General features: G+C 42.5%; 1 protein-coding gene across 1 annotated transcript; it reads left to right on the top strand.

The window, feature by feature from the left end:
• The first annotated feature begins 5,792 nt into the window (after positions 1-5,792).
• On the top strand, positions 5,793-13,425 carry LOC121388391 (metabotropic glutamate receptor 7-like). Its single transcript, XM_041519697.1, has 2 exons — positions 5,793-7,673; positions 13,351-13,425. The coding sequence occupies exons 1-2, from the start codon at positions 5,892-5,894 to the stop codon at positions 13,423-13,425; spliced, it is 1,857 nt and encodes a 618-aa protein (XP_041375631.1). The 5' UTR covers positions 5,793-5,891.
• Positions 13,426-17,213: the final 3,788 nt, after the last annotated feature.

Raw genomic sequence — 17,213 nt, 5'->3', positions numbered from 1 at the left:
CTTCTTTAAGTTTTTTTGCTTAAAATAGTAATGTTCTACAGATAGAGATATTCGGGCAAAATGAGCTGGCTTGAAGTGTTTTCGCCATATTTTGACCTTCAAAAACCAACCTGACATTTAATCATCAAAATTTATTATTTTTTTTTTTATTTTTTTTACTTTGTACTTTTAAAAGGTCTAACTCTATTATTTGCACGACAAATCAGTTTAGTATAATGAAAATGGACTCTTTTATTTATTTTTCCGATCACGGCAGGCACTAAAATTAACCCTTTACCTGTAATGTATGCGACCTTCGAGTCGGAAGCGGTCCGGCAGTTTGGATTAAGTTGTACTTGCTGCCGTCAGGTGGATGAAGGCGAGGCTGCGCTGAGACAGATACAAATGGGAGTCACGCGACCCGGCGCCGCGCGAGCTTTACTGTTCTAATTATCGCGCAGCTTACACGAAGCTTACGGTAAATGCTGATCGACTACTATAGGCTCGTTCTGACAGTGTGATTTAGCGTGCGCTACAACGGCTTTTTCTAAATGTGCACGTAAAACCCCATGACCACAACCAGTGTGATTTAACCGGCCTCGGTGGTGTCGTGGTTAAGCCATCGGACAAAAGGCTGGTAGGTACTGGGTTCGCAGCTTGGTACCGGCTCCCACACAGTTTGTTTTTGTTTAACGACACCACTAGAGCACATTGATTTATTAATTATCGGCTATTGGATGTCAAACATATAGTCATTTTGACACAGTCATAGAGAGGAAACCCGCAAGGGCTCATTATATGCACCATTCCACAGACAGGATAGCAAATACCACGGCCTTTGATATACCTGTCGTGATGCACTGGCTGGAACGAGAAATAGCCCAATGGGCCCACCGACGGGGATCGATCCTAGACCGACCGCGCATCAGGCGTGCACTTTACCACTGGGCCATGTTCCGCCCTCGGCTCGCACCCAGAGCGAGTTTTAACGACTCATTTGGTAGGTGTAAGACCACTACACCCTCTTTTCTCTCATTATCCATTAACAACTAATAAACAATGTACTCTAGTGGTGTAGTTAAACAAAAACAAACTTTAACATTACATAATCGAGTGTTACTACAGCTCACACAGTGTAAACAAACCTTTACCATGCCGTTGTACGTACTATCCTGTCTGTGAGATGATGCATATAAAAGATTCCTTGCTGCTGATTGAAATTCCTGTCATGTCTTGTGCCCACGACAGGCGTGCGCTACAACAGCTTGTTCTGAATGTGCACGTAAAACCCTATGACCTGATTGAAAAGAGTAGTCCATGAAGTGGCGACATCGGGTTTCCTCTCTCTATATTTGTGTCCTTAACCATAAGTCTGACGACATATAATCGTAAATAAAATGTGTTGAGTGCGTCGTTAAATAAAACATTTCCTTCTTTTTTTTTCTCAGCAATTACCGTAAGTCCTTGAATAGAAGACTATAGTCCGTCCCACAGGAACGTATTTTTTATTCTGTGGAATTTACTACAAGTTATTTATTTTTGAGCAAATTATTTTCTAAATTACACACAAACATAGTCGGATTTCTCGTCCCTGCAAGTGCACTACGACTGGTATATCACAGCCGTGGTTTGTGCTATCCTGTCTGTAGGATGGTGCATGTAAAAAAAACCTTGCTACTAATGGAAAAATATAGCAAGTTTCCTCTCACTATTTATTAAAATTACCAAATGTTTGTCATCCAACAGTCGATGATTAATAAATCAATGTGCTCTAGTGGTGTAATTAAACAAAAACAAACTTTAACATTACATACTCGATTGTTACTTCAACTCATACCGTGTAAACAAACCTTTACCACAGTCGAAAACCACCGCAACTGAAATGTATTTATAACATACCTGTGATCATTTCAACGTTAAGATCAAAGTGGCCGGTCCGCTGGTAGACATCGCAACATATTACTCTAATGGAAATGTATTACTGGTGGAATTCATATCATCTCACTGATATATATACTGCTTATTTGTAGGCAAGTATTTGCCACATTAAAAAACCACAGTTTTCCAAATAACCACTTCGCCCTCTCGCTGTTATTAATAGCTTGTACTAAACAATACCGCAGTAATAGCGTGTGATCAGGACATACCCATTTCTTTTACTTACACACCCGTTGACAAGAAGACTGTGTTCTATCGAACTTAAGGCTGGTAGGTACTCGGTTCGCCTCCCGGTCCCGGCTTCCCCAACCAGAACGAGTTTACGACTCAGTGGGCCATTATACCGACTTCTGTCTTACTAACCACAAAACTCACTTTTTGAACGGACATTCCAAATAGCTGAGATGTTTGCCCAGAACTGCATGCTTGAACCTTAATTAAATATAAACACAAAAATAAGTACAAATAAAATAAACTCACACATCTCACATGTTGGTGAATCGTTTTGAAGACATCTGACTGACTGCTCTATGGTTATGACAGATGTCACAGTCCGACAATCCACTGAAATTCACACTACTGAAACCGAGTTCTACTTTTTACGTTAACCTTAAATGTACATGCGCAAGAGCCGCAAATACGTATTATTAATTATATTAGAGATGCGCATCAAAATTTTAAAGGTCCACTATTTAATTTTTGGATGTAAATTTCAAAATTGTCCGCTTATTTTATTTCTGTCCCGGGACAAGCCCCTGGCTATCCAGAGACAGGCCCCGGGACGGACATGCTCGAAACTCTAGTGGTATATGAGCATGTACAAATTATTCGCACTCGCACTCGCAAATACGTGTTAGCTGGAACATCCGTCCATTTAGTTTTTTTTTAGAACAGAAACGAGGAACAATCAAAAAAAAAAAAAAAAAAGAGGAAGAAAGAAAGACCCACCTCCCCCCCCACACTCCAACCCAAGCCAACAACTCGATTTGAATTTATTTCCTTAATTTTGAAAAAAAAAAAAAAAGATTCAGTGAATCAGCCATTTCATTTATTTTATTAGTCACGATCTTTCATACTTGAAATTGCTCTCCAAACCTAGAAAAACAAAGCAAAACTAATGAAAAAAGAAAAAGAAAATGCAATTATTCAATACACAAGCCAGCCTATTAGTAAGAAGTGTGTAAAAGTTCACTTGGAATTCGACATCGCGCTTTGCGAGTCCTTCAGCCGTGTCAGTATGATCTTGGTGTAAAGCCACAACGTGAAGAGACCCTCTAGCCAAGCTGTGTGTGTGTAAGTGAGCCAAATTACACTGACACTGTGCTTAGAAACGCTCGTTCTCATTGGTCAACGGCTTAAAACATGTCGTATGCAAGACAGATTTCCTGTTTAAAATGCACTTGGCTTTCCCTCTCGGTAATTGTGAAATTGACCTTAAATCGTAATTTGATTTTTTTTTAAGAGAAGAAAAATGTTTTTTGGATACCAAAATCTTCCTCGAGGAGGACCTAATTTAGACTCAATTACAAATTTCTGCCATTACTCAATTTCGACTGTTCGTGCTGGGAACTCATCAGAAATATGTCTTATCCAAAAATTCAGACTATTTAGACAATCTTAGCTCCTGAATTACGTGCCAAGGACATCGTGCTTGCACCTTAATTAGTATCAACCAAAAAATTAGATTATCAACATCATTGTCATCATAAATGTTTTCGTTATCATCATCATCATCAACAACAACATCATCATCATCATCATCATTGTCGTCGTCATCAACATCATCACCATCATTATAACTGTCACAATCATCAACGTCGTCGTCGTCATCGTCATCATCATAATCATCATGATCTAGGCTTCTAACGATGCTGATATAATATTATAATATTGTTTCTGGTAAAATATGTGCATTTTGATTTTCTGATTGCAATTGTTGGCACGCCATTCTAGAACCTAGCCTATTGACGTCGATTGGCTCTTAGTGGCGCGTAACCATCTGATGCCAGTTAGCACTTACCATTGTGACAAACACCTGGGAAAGAGGAAACTGCTAGTTGGTGTTTTTATTTATTAATTTATTTTTGTAGGCGTATTTCTTTTTCTTTTCTTGTTTTTCTGTCGACATTTTGATAACCGAAATGTCCACCGTTTCATTTGTTAACAATTGTTTGCTGGGCATAGTAATACATTAAGAAAACAAAACAAAAACAGTTAACATCAAGTCTTTGTATATCCAAAAGAAAATAATTGCGACTTCAAGAACGCTGTCCTGAGCGCGCGCGCACACACAACACACACACACACACACACACACACACACACACACACACACACACACACACACCTCATCTAAGTTTTCTGTTGAAGACTAATATATAGCCCCCCTCCCTCCCCCGCCCCAATCCTATACACGTAACTGATTTATTTCTCACTAACCACTAACCCACCGTTCTGAAGAGACAGCCGGGATAGATGAGGTGTGTGCCCAGGACAGCATGCTTGAACATTAATAGGATAAAAGCAAGGAACTCGAGGTAGAATGAAATCAAAAGTTTATAAAGAATGTAAATTTTTCATCTTTCGATGTACCCGTATTATAGTTATGAAAATACTAATGTTCTTTTGTTTCCTTTCAGATCCAGTAAACGGGCAGTTATCGGAAAAAACCCAGTTCGTGTGCTTGAATCATGGATAAAATGGATATCCAGAAGCGAAGAAAAACATCTTGTTTTTAAATAGACCGTGTCATTGAAAGAAGGAATTCTTGGCATTCGTTCATTATGTATTACTGGGTCGCAACAACAACTGGAAAACCAGTTCAAAAGAATCGATTTCATATCTGCCCTGAGAGGAATACTTCTTCATTTAAATTCAGTGGGTCATTGACTTAGACCTCACTGACAGTCAACGGTGCTTAAAGCGTGCGTCTGAGAGGAATACTTCTGTATTTAAATTCAGTAGGTCATTGACGTAAACATCACTGACAATCAACGGTGCTTAAAGCGTGCGACTGAGAGGAATACTTCTGTATTTAAATTCAGTAGATCATTGACGTAAACATCACTGACAGTCAACGGTGCTTAAAGGCGTGCGATCATAAAATAATAGAGGCTGTGAAAGCTACACAATCATGATATAAATTGAAAATTAATTAGATGATACAATTTGATTTTATAGTAAAATTATTTGAATTTTAAAATCCTTTACTTTCATTGGTGAACGAGCAGAAAGAAAGCATGTAGTTACACTGTAACAAACGATGGGTCATCACTTTCCGAGAGGCAGACATTAATCGTCATGAAATACTGAATATATTCGTTTTTAATGTTCCAGCATGAAAAGCACCAATTATTGGAGACACTAAAATGATCTTTAAAAACTCACTGACTGACGGTGATGTGATGTTTCCCACCGATACCAGCCATAGACAGAACAACAATTATTTCAACGTCTGAAATCAACTGTTAGATACTCATTTCGTTTCGTTAATGCACTCACTTCTTGTGATGTACCGCTGATAATATATTTTTTTCCCAAAACCCTGACAATAATTGTAGTTCGCTACAGAAATTATTTATTTATTTATTTATCTTTTGTTAATGCTGCAAGTTCCGGTGGCGTGATTTACTGCTGATAACCGGAAAGAGACGATGCTCGTCTGCCGCCGTGTGATGAGTAAACTCCAGCTGTTCGTCTCTTTGCTGTCCATCCTGGAGATCTGCGTCTGCTTCCCAGCCGACGTCTTCAACCCGCACTTCATGGTGACGTCAGACGGGCACATCAACATCGGCGCCATTCTGTCCATCCACAGTTCGCGAGACGGCCAGAGGTGTAGCAGCACCTCCAACTTCAGAGTGATGGAGTACGTGCACGCCATCATCTTCGCCATCGACGAGATCAACAACAGCAGCGACATCCTCCCAGGAGTAGAGCTGGGATACAGAATCCTCGACGACTGTCACATCTCCCCCATGGCGTTGTCGAGGGCGATGCAGTTCATGCCGAACGCGAGGACGCTGCAGACGACGTGTAGAAAAAAGGAGTGTTCTGGAGACGGGAAGCTGGACAAACTGCCGCAGTTCTTTGACGTGGTTGGAGTCCTGGGCGCCTACACCAGCTCGCTGAGCATCGTGGTCGCCAACGTGATGACGTTGTTCAAGATTCCGCAGATCAGCCACACCTCCACCAGCGACCTCCTCAGCGACAAGAAGCGCTTCCCGTACTTCCTGAGAGTTATCCCCCCTGACAAACACCAGGTGCAGGCGATGGCAGACGTCCTGCACGCGTTCGACTGGAGGTATGTGTCTGTGATTTTCTCTCAGGGTAGCTACGGCCAGGAGAGTCACAAGAAGCTGCTGCCGATACTGAAGAAATTAGACATCTGCGTAGCCCAGTCGCTCGAACTGACAGACATCATGGGTCACGACGATTACGACCACGTCATTTCCTCTCTCCGGAGGTTCGAACGAGCCAGAGTTGTCGTTCTTTACGCCGAGATTCAGCATGTCGTGGATATAATGGCTGCCGTGAAACGTAATGACGCCTCGGGTGAATTCATTTGGACCGGAAGTGACGCGCTGAGTCACATGGTGGATGAACACCCCGATATCTGTGAGTACAATATCGGAATATTAACCGTGGGGCCGTACTCGGCTAATGTGCCAAAGTTTTCTGCGTACATGGATTCTATGAGTAATTTTAAACGCCACGACCCTTTGACTTTAAATTCGTGGATGTCACATAATAAAAGTAACACGATACATGTAAAAGACGACGGCGATGGTAGTAAACACTACGCGCACCTGTTTGCGTCATCCTACCTGATCGACGCCGTGTATGCCTTTGCACATGCGCTTCAGCACCACATCGATCGCGATTGCGCGCACGTTGCGGCCGACCAATTAAAAACGTGCGTGAGCGGGGAGTCCCTGCTACCTTACCTGAAGCGAGTTACATTCCAGGGTTCGATTGGACAGATCTCCTTCGACGGCAACGGCGACGTCTTGGGCAAGATCGAGATCAGACAGTGTCAAGTGTCGGACGACGCTACCGGCGACGTCACTCGCCACCTATCCGTCGGCTTGTGGGACGTGGGCTCGCGAACGCTCACCATCGACAACGACAAACTGCAGTGGTCGAGAAACGAAACGGGTTGGAGACGGACGCCGGTTTCGGTTTGCGGGGAGGCGTGCGGCGTGGGCGAGGTGTACACCTTCCCGAAGTCGACGTGCTGCTGGGAGTGCATGGGCTGCAAGCACAACGAAATTACGTCATCGAACGCCACGCGATGCCGGGAGTGCCCGGAGTTCTACTGGCCCGACGGAAACACCCGAAGGACGTGCTACCCGATCGAGCCGACGATCATTCGCATGTACGACGCCGTGTCCGTCGTTTTGTGCGCCTTCGCGTCCCTCGGGCTCATCTCCACCGGCGTGGTGATCCTGTTTTTCCACAGCTACCGCCACGAGCGAGTGATTCGATCTTCCAGTCGGGAACTCAGTTACATGATCCTGGTGGGCATACTGGCCGCCTACCTACTCGTGTTCACATTTCTTGTGTTTCCCAGCAGTTTCTTCTGCTACCTCAACCAAGTGGGCTTCAGTCTGACCTTCACCTTGCTATATGCGCCACTGCTCGTGAAAACGAACCGAATATACCGGATATTCAAGGGAGGTAAGAAGACCGCGGCGCTGCCACGCTGCACGAGCACGACGTCACAGATTGCCATAGTAACCAGTCTGCTGACTATCCAGGTAAAACAAACGGACAACACATACCAGTTTTCTTGTAGTTTTTAAAAACAAATTTTGTCATTTTATTCTAGTATCGGGAATCGGTTGGCATTTCATCATCGATCATCGGTTATAATCGGTTGACAACAACCGATCAACTTTCGATTACACAATCGGTTAGAATTATATATTATAGGGACCTTGCCCCTAATTGTATTCACCAGGATCTAGACCCTAAACTAGCTCATTTTACCTTTAATTACTATTTTCCTTTCTTTCTTTTACTTATTTTCAGTGCTTATATCCAATTAAGGTTCAAGCACGCTGTCCTGGGCACGCATCTCAGCTATCTAGGCTGTTTGTCCAGGACAGTGAGTTAGTTATTAGTTGGTTAGTGCTTAGTCAGAGAGAAGAGGGTGTAGAAGTGGTCTTACACCTTACCCACTGAGTCGTTAAAACTTGCTCTGGGTGGGAGCCGGTACCGGGCTGCGAACCCTGTACCTACCAGACTCACGTCCGATGGATTAACCACGACATCACCGAGGCCGGTAATGAAATGACTATTTACTATCTTTCTTCTTTAGTTGCAGTTAACATTTTCCCACACAGTCGATCATCACACCGGAACCAAACCGATCACTTTTCGATTATAATCGATCGTTGGAACGTCGCTACTCTTACAGTCGGTAAAATATGACATACGCATTTTTTTATTAACCATATGGTTAAAAATATCTTGGAACATATCAAAGTGATACGTCCCACTAGAACGCTAAGTGGAACGTATAACTTCGACGTCACACGATGACGTCATCTTACAGCACCGTCAACCAAACGAGTTGTGCGATATAAATGATTAAGATCGATTATGGGTAATGAATAGGATATTAAACGAGCTTTCATTTCGAATCATGTTTATGTCCCTCGTAAAATAATTATTGAAAATTATTTCACTCGGGACATAAACATGATACGAAATGGAAGCTCGTTTAATATCCTACAAAACTCGAGGTTCGGACGTGTTTTATTTTTGGTATTATAAACTTATGTCCTGTATTTCGCATATATAGACAGTTATACTGTTGAAGCAGTGACGGGTATACTTTTAATGTTTAATCATTAGCAATATAGATCGTGATACTAAAATTCACTTTTTGTACGCCAACACATCTCGTATCCAGTGTGAAATCTGTCCACATATATCTAGACATAGATTTACAGAATTCAATTGGCTGCTCTATGGTGATGACCACAATGACAAAAACATACCGTCTACTGAAATTAACACTCCCGAAACCGATTGCTACGTGTGTATCAAGCACCTAAGCACGCTTTAGCGGGGTAAATGTTTTACCTGAGGGGATTAACATTTATTTCAGACCAAAAAAAAAGGGCATTTCCCTGGCTTATCAGGGGAAGCAACTGACCCTATTAGATTTGAACAGGTTATCGTTGATGACAGTGGGCGTCTGTTGGAACATATCAGAAGTCAAATGTATCGCTATTGTGACCGCGATGGAAAAACGTGACCCGCTAAACCCTTCTGAGATATCTTTGAAAGGTTTTGTTTAATGACGGTACTCGAGGACGTGGATTACTGAATTATCTGCTGTTAGATGTCAAACATTTGGTGATTCTGAAACGTTGTCTCAGAGGAAACCATCCACATTTTTCCATTAGCAGCACGGGATCTTTTATATGTATTTTCCCCACAAACATGACGTCATATACCTCGCGTTTTTTAGGGGGAAAAAACCAGTCAAAGAATGAATCCATCGTCGCAAATCTATAGTATTAGTACTCGGGGTTTCTGTTCTGGTGTACCTGTGCTAGTGACAATATGACCTCAGACGATGTTCTAATGTAACATTCTTTGCAGGAAACCACTTTTGGGGGTGGGGGTGGGGTGGGGGGTGGGGGAGGTTTTTTTTGGGTTAAATGTTGAATCCACTGTTAAGGTAGTACTAAATCAAATAATGTCCGGCTGGGTCAATCGGTTACGTATACATATATGTGAAAACGGGATGTCTGATATTTAAAAAATGTTGTCTCCTGGTCAATGACCTCACCCAGTGTTCCGTGACTGGAACACAAAACGGTTTTACTTGTTACATCGTAGAAGGTGCGTACATGTTTATAGGCAGTACTAAACCAAATAACTTCCTTGGGTCAAAGTTCGAGGTGCACCGAACTTTTGACTGAACAATTAATACCACGCGTCATTGATGATAAATGCGAGTGTGTTGGTTGTAAAAAAAACCCACCTCCCACCTAATTTCATCTGTTCAACAATTATTGCTCTAAATGAATGTTTGTAAAATCAAGTAACAACCCACCTAAAAGTTCAGCAGACGACCGTCATGCCCACAGCTCATTTCCTACTAATCTGCTAACCCACTGTCATGACAGAATTCATTTCTAAATGACCAATTCTCGAAACCTTGGTGGTTTTTGAGCATGTTAAAATTATCCGCTCTAAATGACCTGGGCAGAGTTCAGCCAGATCGAGAAAAAAACTACAACAAAAAACAAAACAAAAAAAAACAAAAAAAAGAAAGAAAGAAAAACGTCCGCTAAACTGGTTTATGCGCTTCACGGTAAACCAAATTACCACGTCTGGAACCAATCAAAATAGTTCTCGAACGTTTGCGAAACGTTTGCTTGCTGAACATGGGGATGATAACACAAAGCAACGCCAAAGTTATTATGATAGCAATGGAAGATGTTATCAGACAGTGTATAATAACACTTGGAGTTATCAGACAGAGGGTCACGGGAAGTAAGGGTGCATGGTAATAGTAAGTGAGCTCTAGTCGTAGTCTCAGGTAGAAACAGACTTTCTGCCAGAACATAATTTGAGAGGACGTAATAAAAACAAAACAGATGAATAAATGAATGAATGAATGAATGTTTAACGACACCCCACCTCGAAAAATACACCGGCTATTGGGTGTCAAAACAAAACAGATGATACGGTTCATGTTTGTTTTGTTTAACGACACCACTAGAGCACATTGATTTGTTAATCACCAGCTACTGGATGTCAAACATTTGGTAATTTGACGTATAGTCTTAGAGATGAAACCCTGCTACATTTGATTAATAGCAAGGGATTTTTTTTATATGCACAACCCCATAGAATAGTACATACCACGGCCTTTGATATACAAGTCGTCGTGGTACACTGGCTGGAACGAGGAATAGCCCAATGGGCCCACCGACGGGGATCGATCCCAAACAGGCCTGGCATCAATCGAGCGCTTTACCATTGGACTATGTCCCTCCCTAAACAGATCATAAGTGTCCCCCTTACCCTGTGATTTGAAATTCGACACTGCATTTAATATGCTTTGACAAATTTTAAACATCTGTTCTCTTACATTAATCTTTCTAAAAATTAAAAATATATATTAATTTAGGGTCCATAATTCTACCCTTCGAACCCTTTGTCAAAAACCCTGCAAAAAAGATCTTTAAACCCTCACTTTTTTTACCCTCACGTGTAAAAATAGACTGTATATATATAAATATAAATGTTGCCTGCTACTCCGCTTTGACAGCCTAATCACCTGTCTAAAGCCAAACACCAGCACCAAGCTACCTCCTGAGTGATTCCAGTTATCAAGACCACTAGAAGAACCACTTAAAGTCAACGACCAAACTCACGAAACGTCGTAAACCTAATGTTCTACGTAAGCGTTAAATATACAACTAAACCACAATTCGTATTACTGGTAATAGTACAGCTCATACAGACCCGTAAGAACCGGCGGTGGGGTGTAGGGGGTTTGTGGGTGAGGGGAGGCGCGCGTGCGTGCGTGCGTGCGTGTGTGTGTGTGTGTGTGTTCTGTGTGCTCCACTCGATAACGAAAATGTACTCTGTGGGTTTGTGGGTGTAGGTACTTTTTGGCATGCTTCCATCAGATAACTGTTCAAGCACGCCTGTCGTGGGCACAACCTCTGACTTCGCCAGAGTTCTGTGCATGACAGGGACATGTAGTTTTTTTGCGCTACTCTATATAAATAAAGGTGAAAATATGACTTGCGCCCTCTCCCCCACTAGAGGCTGTGACCCCCCACTAGAGATTGTGCCCCCCACCCATACTCCACATATCGTCCCTAAGGGTGTGTTATATAGCTTGAAGTACACATACATGTATTTTATTTTATTTCGTCCTGCTCTATCTTCCGTAACGATGTAATTTTCTGCGAGAACTAGATGCCAAACACGTCACACGTAAACGTACGGCAGACCTGTCTGTATGTAACTACTAGTCGCACACGTAAACGTACGGCAGACCTGTCTGTATGTAACTACTAGTCGCACACGTAAACGTACGACAGACCTGTCTGTATGTAACTACTAGTCGCACACGTAAACGTACGGCAGACCTGTCTGTATGTAACTACTAGTCGCACACGTAAACGTACGGCAGACCTGTCTGTATGTAACTACTAGTCGCACACGTAAACGTACGACAGACCTGTCTGTATGTAACTACTAGTCGCACACGTAAACGTACGACAGACCTGTCTGTATATAACTACTAGTCGCACACGTAAACGTACGACAGACCTGTCTGTATATAACTACTAGTCGTACACGTAAACGTACGATGTTTTGAGAAATTGGCCCCATCACAGGTCTCGATACAAAAACAGACAACCCTGCTTAAACAGCTACCTCTGTTATGAAACCACCTGTTTTGATACTGTAAGATACAGCGATTCCTGAATTTGCTGCAATTTGTAAGATGTTATCGACTAACACAGACTTTTTAACGATTGTAATTACATATCAAATATATTTTTCTGCATAAGATATTAGTGGCTGTATATTAAACGTGTTTCTGGTCGTTCTAATATTTGTACTAGGTTAAATTTCATTTTATTTCCTAATTGTTTTTTTCGTACTTACGAAGTTATTTGAAGACAAAATCCAGTTTGGACTTCTTACAAATATTAAGATGACCAGAAATACATTGAATATACAGACACTGATATTCTAAACAAGAAAATATATTTAATATGTAAGTTTAATCGTAGAAATATTTTATAAGTCGGAAACATCTTACAATGCAGCAAAGTCAGGAATGTCCCTTTAAACGTTTTTTTATTATTAAACAACACCACTAGAGCACATTGATTAATTAATCATCGGCTACTGGATGTCAAACATTTGGTAGTTTTTAATTCGTAGTCTTAGAAGATACCTGGTACATTTTTTTTATTACCAGAAAGGGATCGTTTATATGCATTTTCCATCGACAGGGTAGCACATACCAAGATCTTTTACATACCTGTCGCGAGGGTAGCACATACCAAGGTCTTTTACATACCTGTCGCGGTTCATGGGTTGGGACGAAAAAAACCCAACCCCAAACCGTCAGAACTACACCCCGCCTCACTGTATCTTAAAGAAAGGTAGACATAGATAAGGGCGGTTCAAAAACGGGTCACAATGGAGGACAAAGTAAATTATGCTTGGTGGGTCTGGCACATTCCTCTACCCCCACTCCGTTGGCAATTCGTGCATATACAACGCCCCACCCCCTCCAGCTCCCTTGATGGGTTCTGGAACAGCCCTAAGTGACAAAGAGGTTTCTCAGAAACTATTCCATCATTTTTCTTTTTTATCATAAAACGTCTTAGAAAACATGATTCTGTATGCTATCGGGTGGGTTTTTTTATCGTTTAGTTCACCGACTCCAGTCCAATTCAAGCGGCACAGTGGGTGAAACAGAACGATGTCGGGTCTATGGGGAAGTATTAACAAAGATATCTTGTTTTTTTCTTCTGTATGAATATATCGTCTGTGTGACGATAACGTGGTTCCTCCTTTATGCTTTCTCGACCAAATATCTAAATAACCACATGTGGGGATGCATCTACCAAAGCCTGTTTATGTCTTACATGCGTGTAACTACACACATTTACAATGCTTTTAAACACCTGTTTATGTGTTACATGCGTGTAACTACACACATTTACAATGCTTAAACACCTACGATTAGGAAAATAAGTCAGGCTTTGTCGATTCTGGCCATTATGTTTAACAAAATAACTATAGTTTAAAATGTGCTCTGGTGTTGTTGAAACAAATATTACTTTCCGTTTTGAGAACTACTAATCACAATTTTCAAAAGAGTTAAAATTTCGATCGTATCTTTCTAGGGTTTGACAATACACCCACGATACGTGGCATGGGATTGGCATTCCAAAATAGTACAAAAGTTCCTTTGACAATACACCTACAACATACGACATAGGATTGGCACTGGAAAATACTATGTTATACACATTAGCCGATATGTATTTTTGTACCGGGTTGTCGTTAAACATTCATTCATTCATTCATTCCGGGATGCTGTGAGTCTAAATTGAATAATTTGTGTAAAACACAATAAATTGTCTTTTAATTATCTGATACAAATTATCTAAAACTAGTTTAAACGACTCCATATAGCCGTGACAGAAATGTGTTGAGTGCGTTGTTAAATAAAACATTCCTTCCTATAAAATGATTTCATTTGTAACACGCCGGCGGAAGAACGTATTTGTCATTTATTGGATAATCGGACGTTAGCTCTGATGGTGTAAACAAGATATTTGTCTTTCTGAACGTACAACCGAGATCAGAGGAGACAGGCCAAACAGGATACCGTTAATTGAACTCCGTGGATAAAGCAGAGAAGTTCCTCGACCAATTCCATTAGTTTGACTTTACAACGCATGTTTGACAGAGCGTGCTTTATATTCCGGAAGTCAACAGTGTCGTTTAGTCTAGTAATGTGCGCAAACTATCGGTAGGACGTTCATTAACGACCTTATTTTATCGTGTACTTAAGGCATCACACCACTAGAGTTATCGGTAGGACGTTCATTAACGACCTTATTTTATCGTGTACTTTAGGCATCACAACACTAGAGCTCATTGACTCATAATTATGGGCTATTAGATGTCAGACATTTGCTAATTGTGTTCGGTATCGCGTTGCGATTCGCTACGCAAGTTTCAGAGATTGCTACACAATTTTAAAACATTACACAGTAGTTGCTAATCAATTTTCAGTTGACAAGAAATATCGCTAATCAAGATGTTGAAAACAAAATGTTCCCTGAGTACAAAACGTATATTTTAAAACATTTAACAGTAGTTGCTAATCAATTTTCAATTGACTAGAAATATCGCTAATCAATATTTTGAAAATAAAATGTTCGCTGTTTTCCTATTAAAACAAGACTCAGTCTTAACGACGACATCGATGACAATTTCTGTAGTTGCGATATCAATTGCCGTAGTTGCGATATCAATTGCCGTAGGTCAGAGACTTTATGGACGGCAATTTTCTTGCGCTGAAAAAGTAGTTTCCATCGGTTGAAAGGACTAATTTTGGTTTTATATTTATTACAGACGTCACTTGTTTAAATGTTTTAAGTTCGAGCCCAGCAACAGCAAGGAACCATTTACATTCTCTTACCCACAGCACATACCACGACCTTTGATATACCAGTCGTGGGGCACTGTTTGGGATGGGGAAAATCCTATAACAAAATAAGCCCATCGAAGTGGTTGGACCGTACAACCCAAGCACCTGACGCAGGTACGTGTCAAGGGGGAGGGAGGGTGGGGCTATACCGTGGTACGTGTCAAGGGGGAGGGTGGGCGCTATACCGTGGTACGTGTCAAGGGGGAGGGTGGGCGCTATACCGTGGTACGTGTCAAGGGGGAGGGAGGGTGGGCTATACCGTGGCGAACGAAGATACTAGGGAGGTCGGAACGTTTATTTTAAAAAGAAAATTTTCTTGGAGGAGGATCGTTGCAGTCCCAACATCTCCCTCTACACACACTCCTGGTCAGGCGAGCGCTTTGGAGCAGGATGGTTCCACTCCCAACATCTCCCTCTACACACACTCCTGGTCAGGCGAGCGCTTTGGAGCAGGATGGTTCCACTCCCAACATCTCTTTCTACACACACTCCTGGTCAGGCGAGCGCTTTGGAGCAGGATGGTTCCACTCCCAACATCTCCCTCTACACACACTCCTGGTCAGGCGAGCGCTTTGGAGCAGGATGGTTCCACTCCCAACATCTCCCTCTACACACACTCCTGGTCAGGCGAGCGCTTTGGAGTAGGGTGGTTCCACTCCCAACATCTCCCTCTACACACACTCCTGGTCAGGCGAGCGCTTTGGAGTAGGGTGGTTCCACTCCCAACATCTCCCTCTACACACACTCCTGGTCAGGCGAGCGCTTTGGAGCAGGATGGTTCCACTCCCAACATCTCCCTCTACACACACTCCTGGTCAGGCGAGCGCTTTGGAGTAGGGTGGTTCCACTCCCAACATCTCCCTCTACACACACTCCTGGTCAGGCGAGCGCTTTGGAGCAGGATGGTTCCACTCCCAACATCTCCCTCTACACACACTCCTGGTCAGGCGAGCGCTTTGGAGTAGGGTGGTTCCACTCCCAACATCTCCCTCTACACACACTCCTGGTCAGGCGATCGCTTTGGAGCAGGATGGTTCCACTCCCAACATCTCTTTCTACACACACTCCTGGTCAGGCGAGCGCTTTGGAGTAGGGTGGTTCCACTCCCAACATCTCCCTCTACACACACTCCTGGTCAGGCGAGCGCTTTGGAGCAGGATGGTTCCACTCCCAACATCTCTTTCTACACACACTCCTGGTCAGGCGAGCGCTTTGGAGTAGGGTGGTTCCACTCCCAACATCTCTCTCTACACACACTCCTGGTCAGGCGAGCGCTTTGGAGCAGGATGGTTCCACTCCCAACATCTCCCTCTACACACACTCCTGGTCAGGCGAGCGCTTTGGAGTAGGATGGTTCCACTCCCAACATCTCTCTCTACACACACTCCTGGTCAGGTGAGCGCTTTGGAGTAGAATGGTTCCACTCCCAACATCTCTCTATACACACACTCCTGATCAGGCGAGCGCTTTGGAGCAGGATGGTTCCACTCCCAACATCTCTCTCTCTCTCTCTACACACACTCCTGGTCAGGCAAGCGCTCTACCAACTGAGCTAGATCCCGCCCCCGATTCAAACACAGCAGCTATCTTCGTACACGAGAAAACTCATTTTTGTACAAAACGAATTCGATCATGATTATACTGGCAATTAATTTCAGTCGTTTTAATCAGCTGGACCCACCGACAGATTTCTTCCTCACGCCACATGGTAACCCAACACTGGGCGCTATCAATACAAATTACATTTTAATTGAACATTCTTTAAGCGGCGCTTAAATCAACGGTCCAGATAGAATCGAATCTGATGCATCTGTTCCCACTCGAACTGAAATGTCAATATTGTCGCGCGAGTTTGGGCGTTCGTTAAGGAACATGCTCCGACTCGCTCATCTTCCCCTACATATAGTCATTAGTTCTCGTCGGCCTCGGTGGCGTAGTGGGTAAGCCATTGGGCATAAGATTGGTAGCTACTGGGTTCGCATCCTGGTAGCATGGGTTCCTCGCGATTTGTTGTACTTAATAATAATTGTATTAGCATATTTTAAAAGTGCTTTGTAATTTTATTATAATT

This window comes from Gigantopelta aegis, chromosome 14, assembly GCF_016097555.1.
Source record: "Gigantopelta aegis isolate Gae_Host chromosome 14, Gae_host_genome, whole genome shotgun sequence".
Lineage (NCBI taxonomy): Eukaryota > Metazoa > Mollusca > Gastropoda > Neomphalida > Peltospiridae > Gigantopelta > Gigantopelta aegis.
This window is presented reverse-complemented; position numbering and strand designations above follow the sequence as displayed.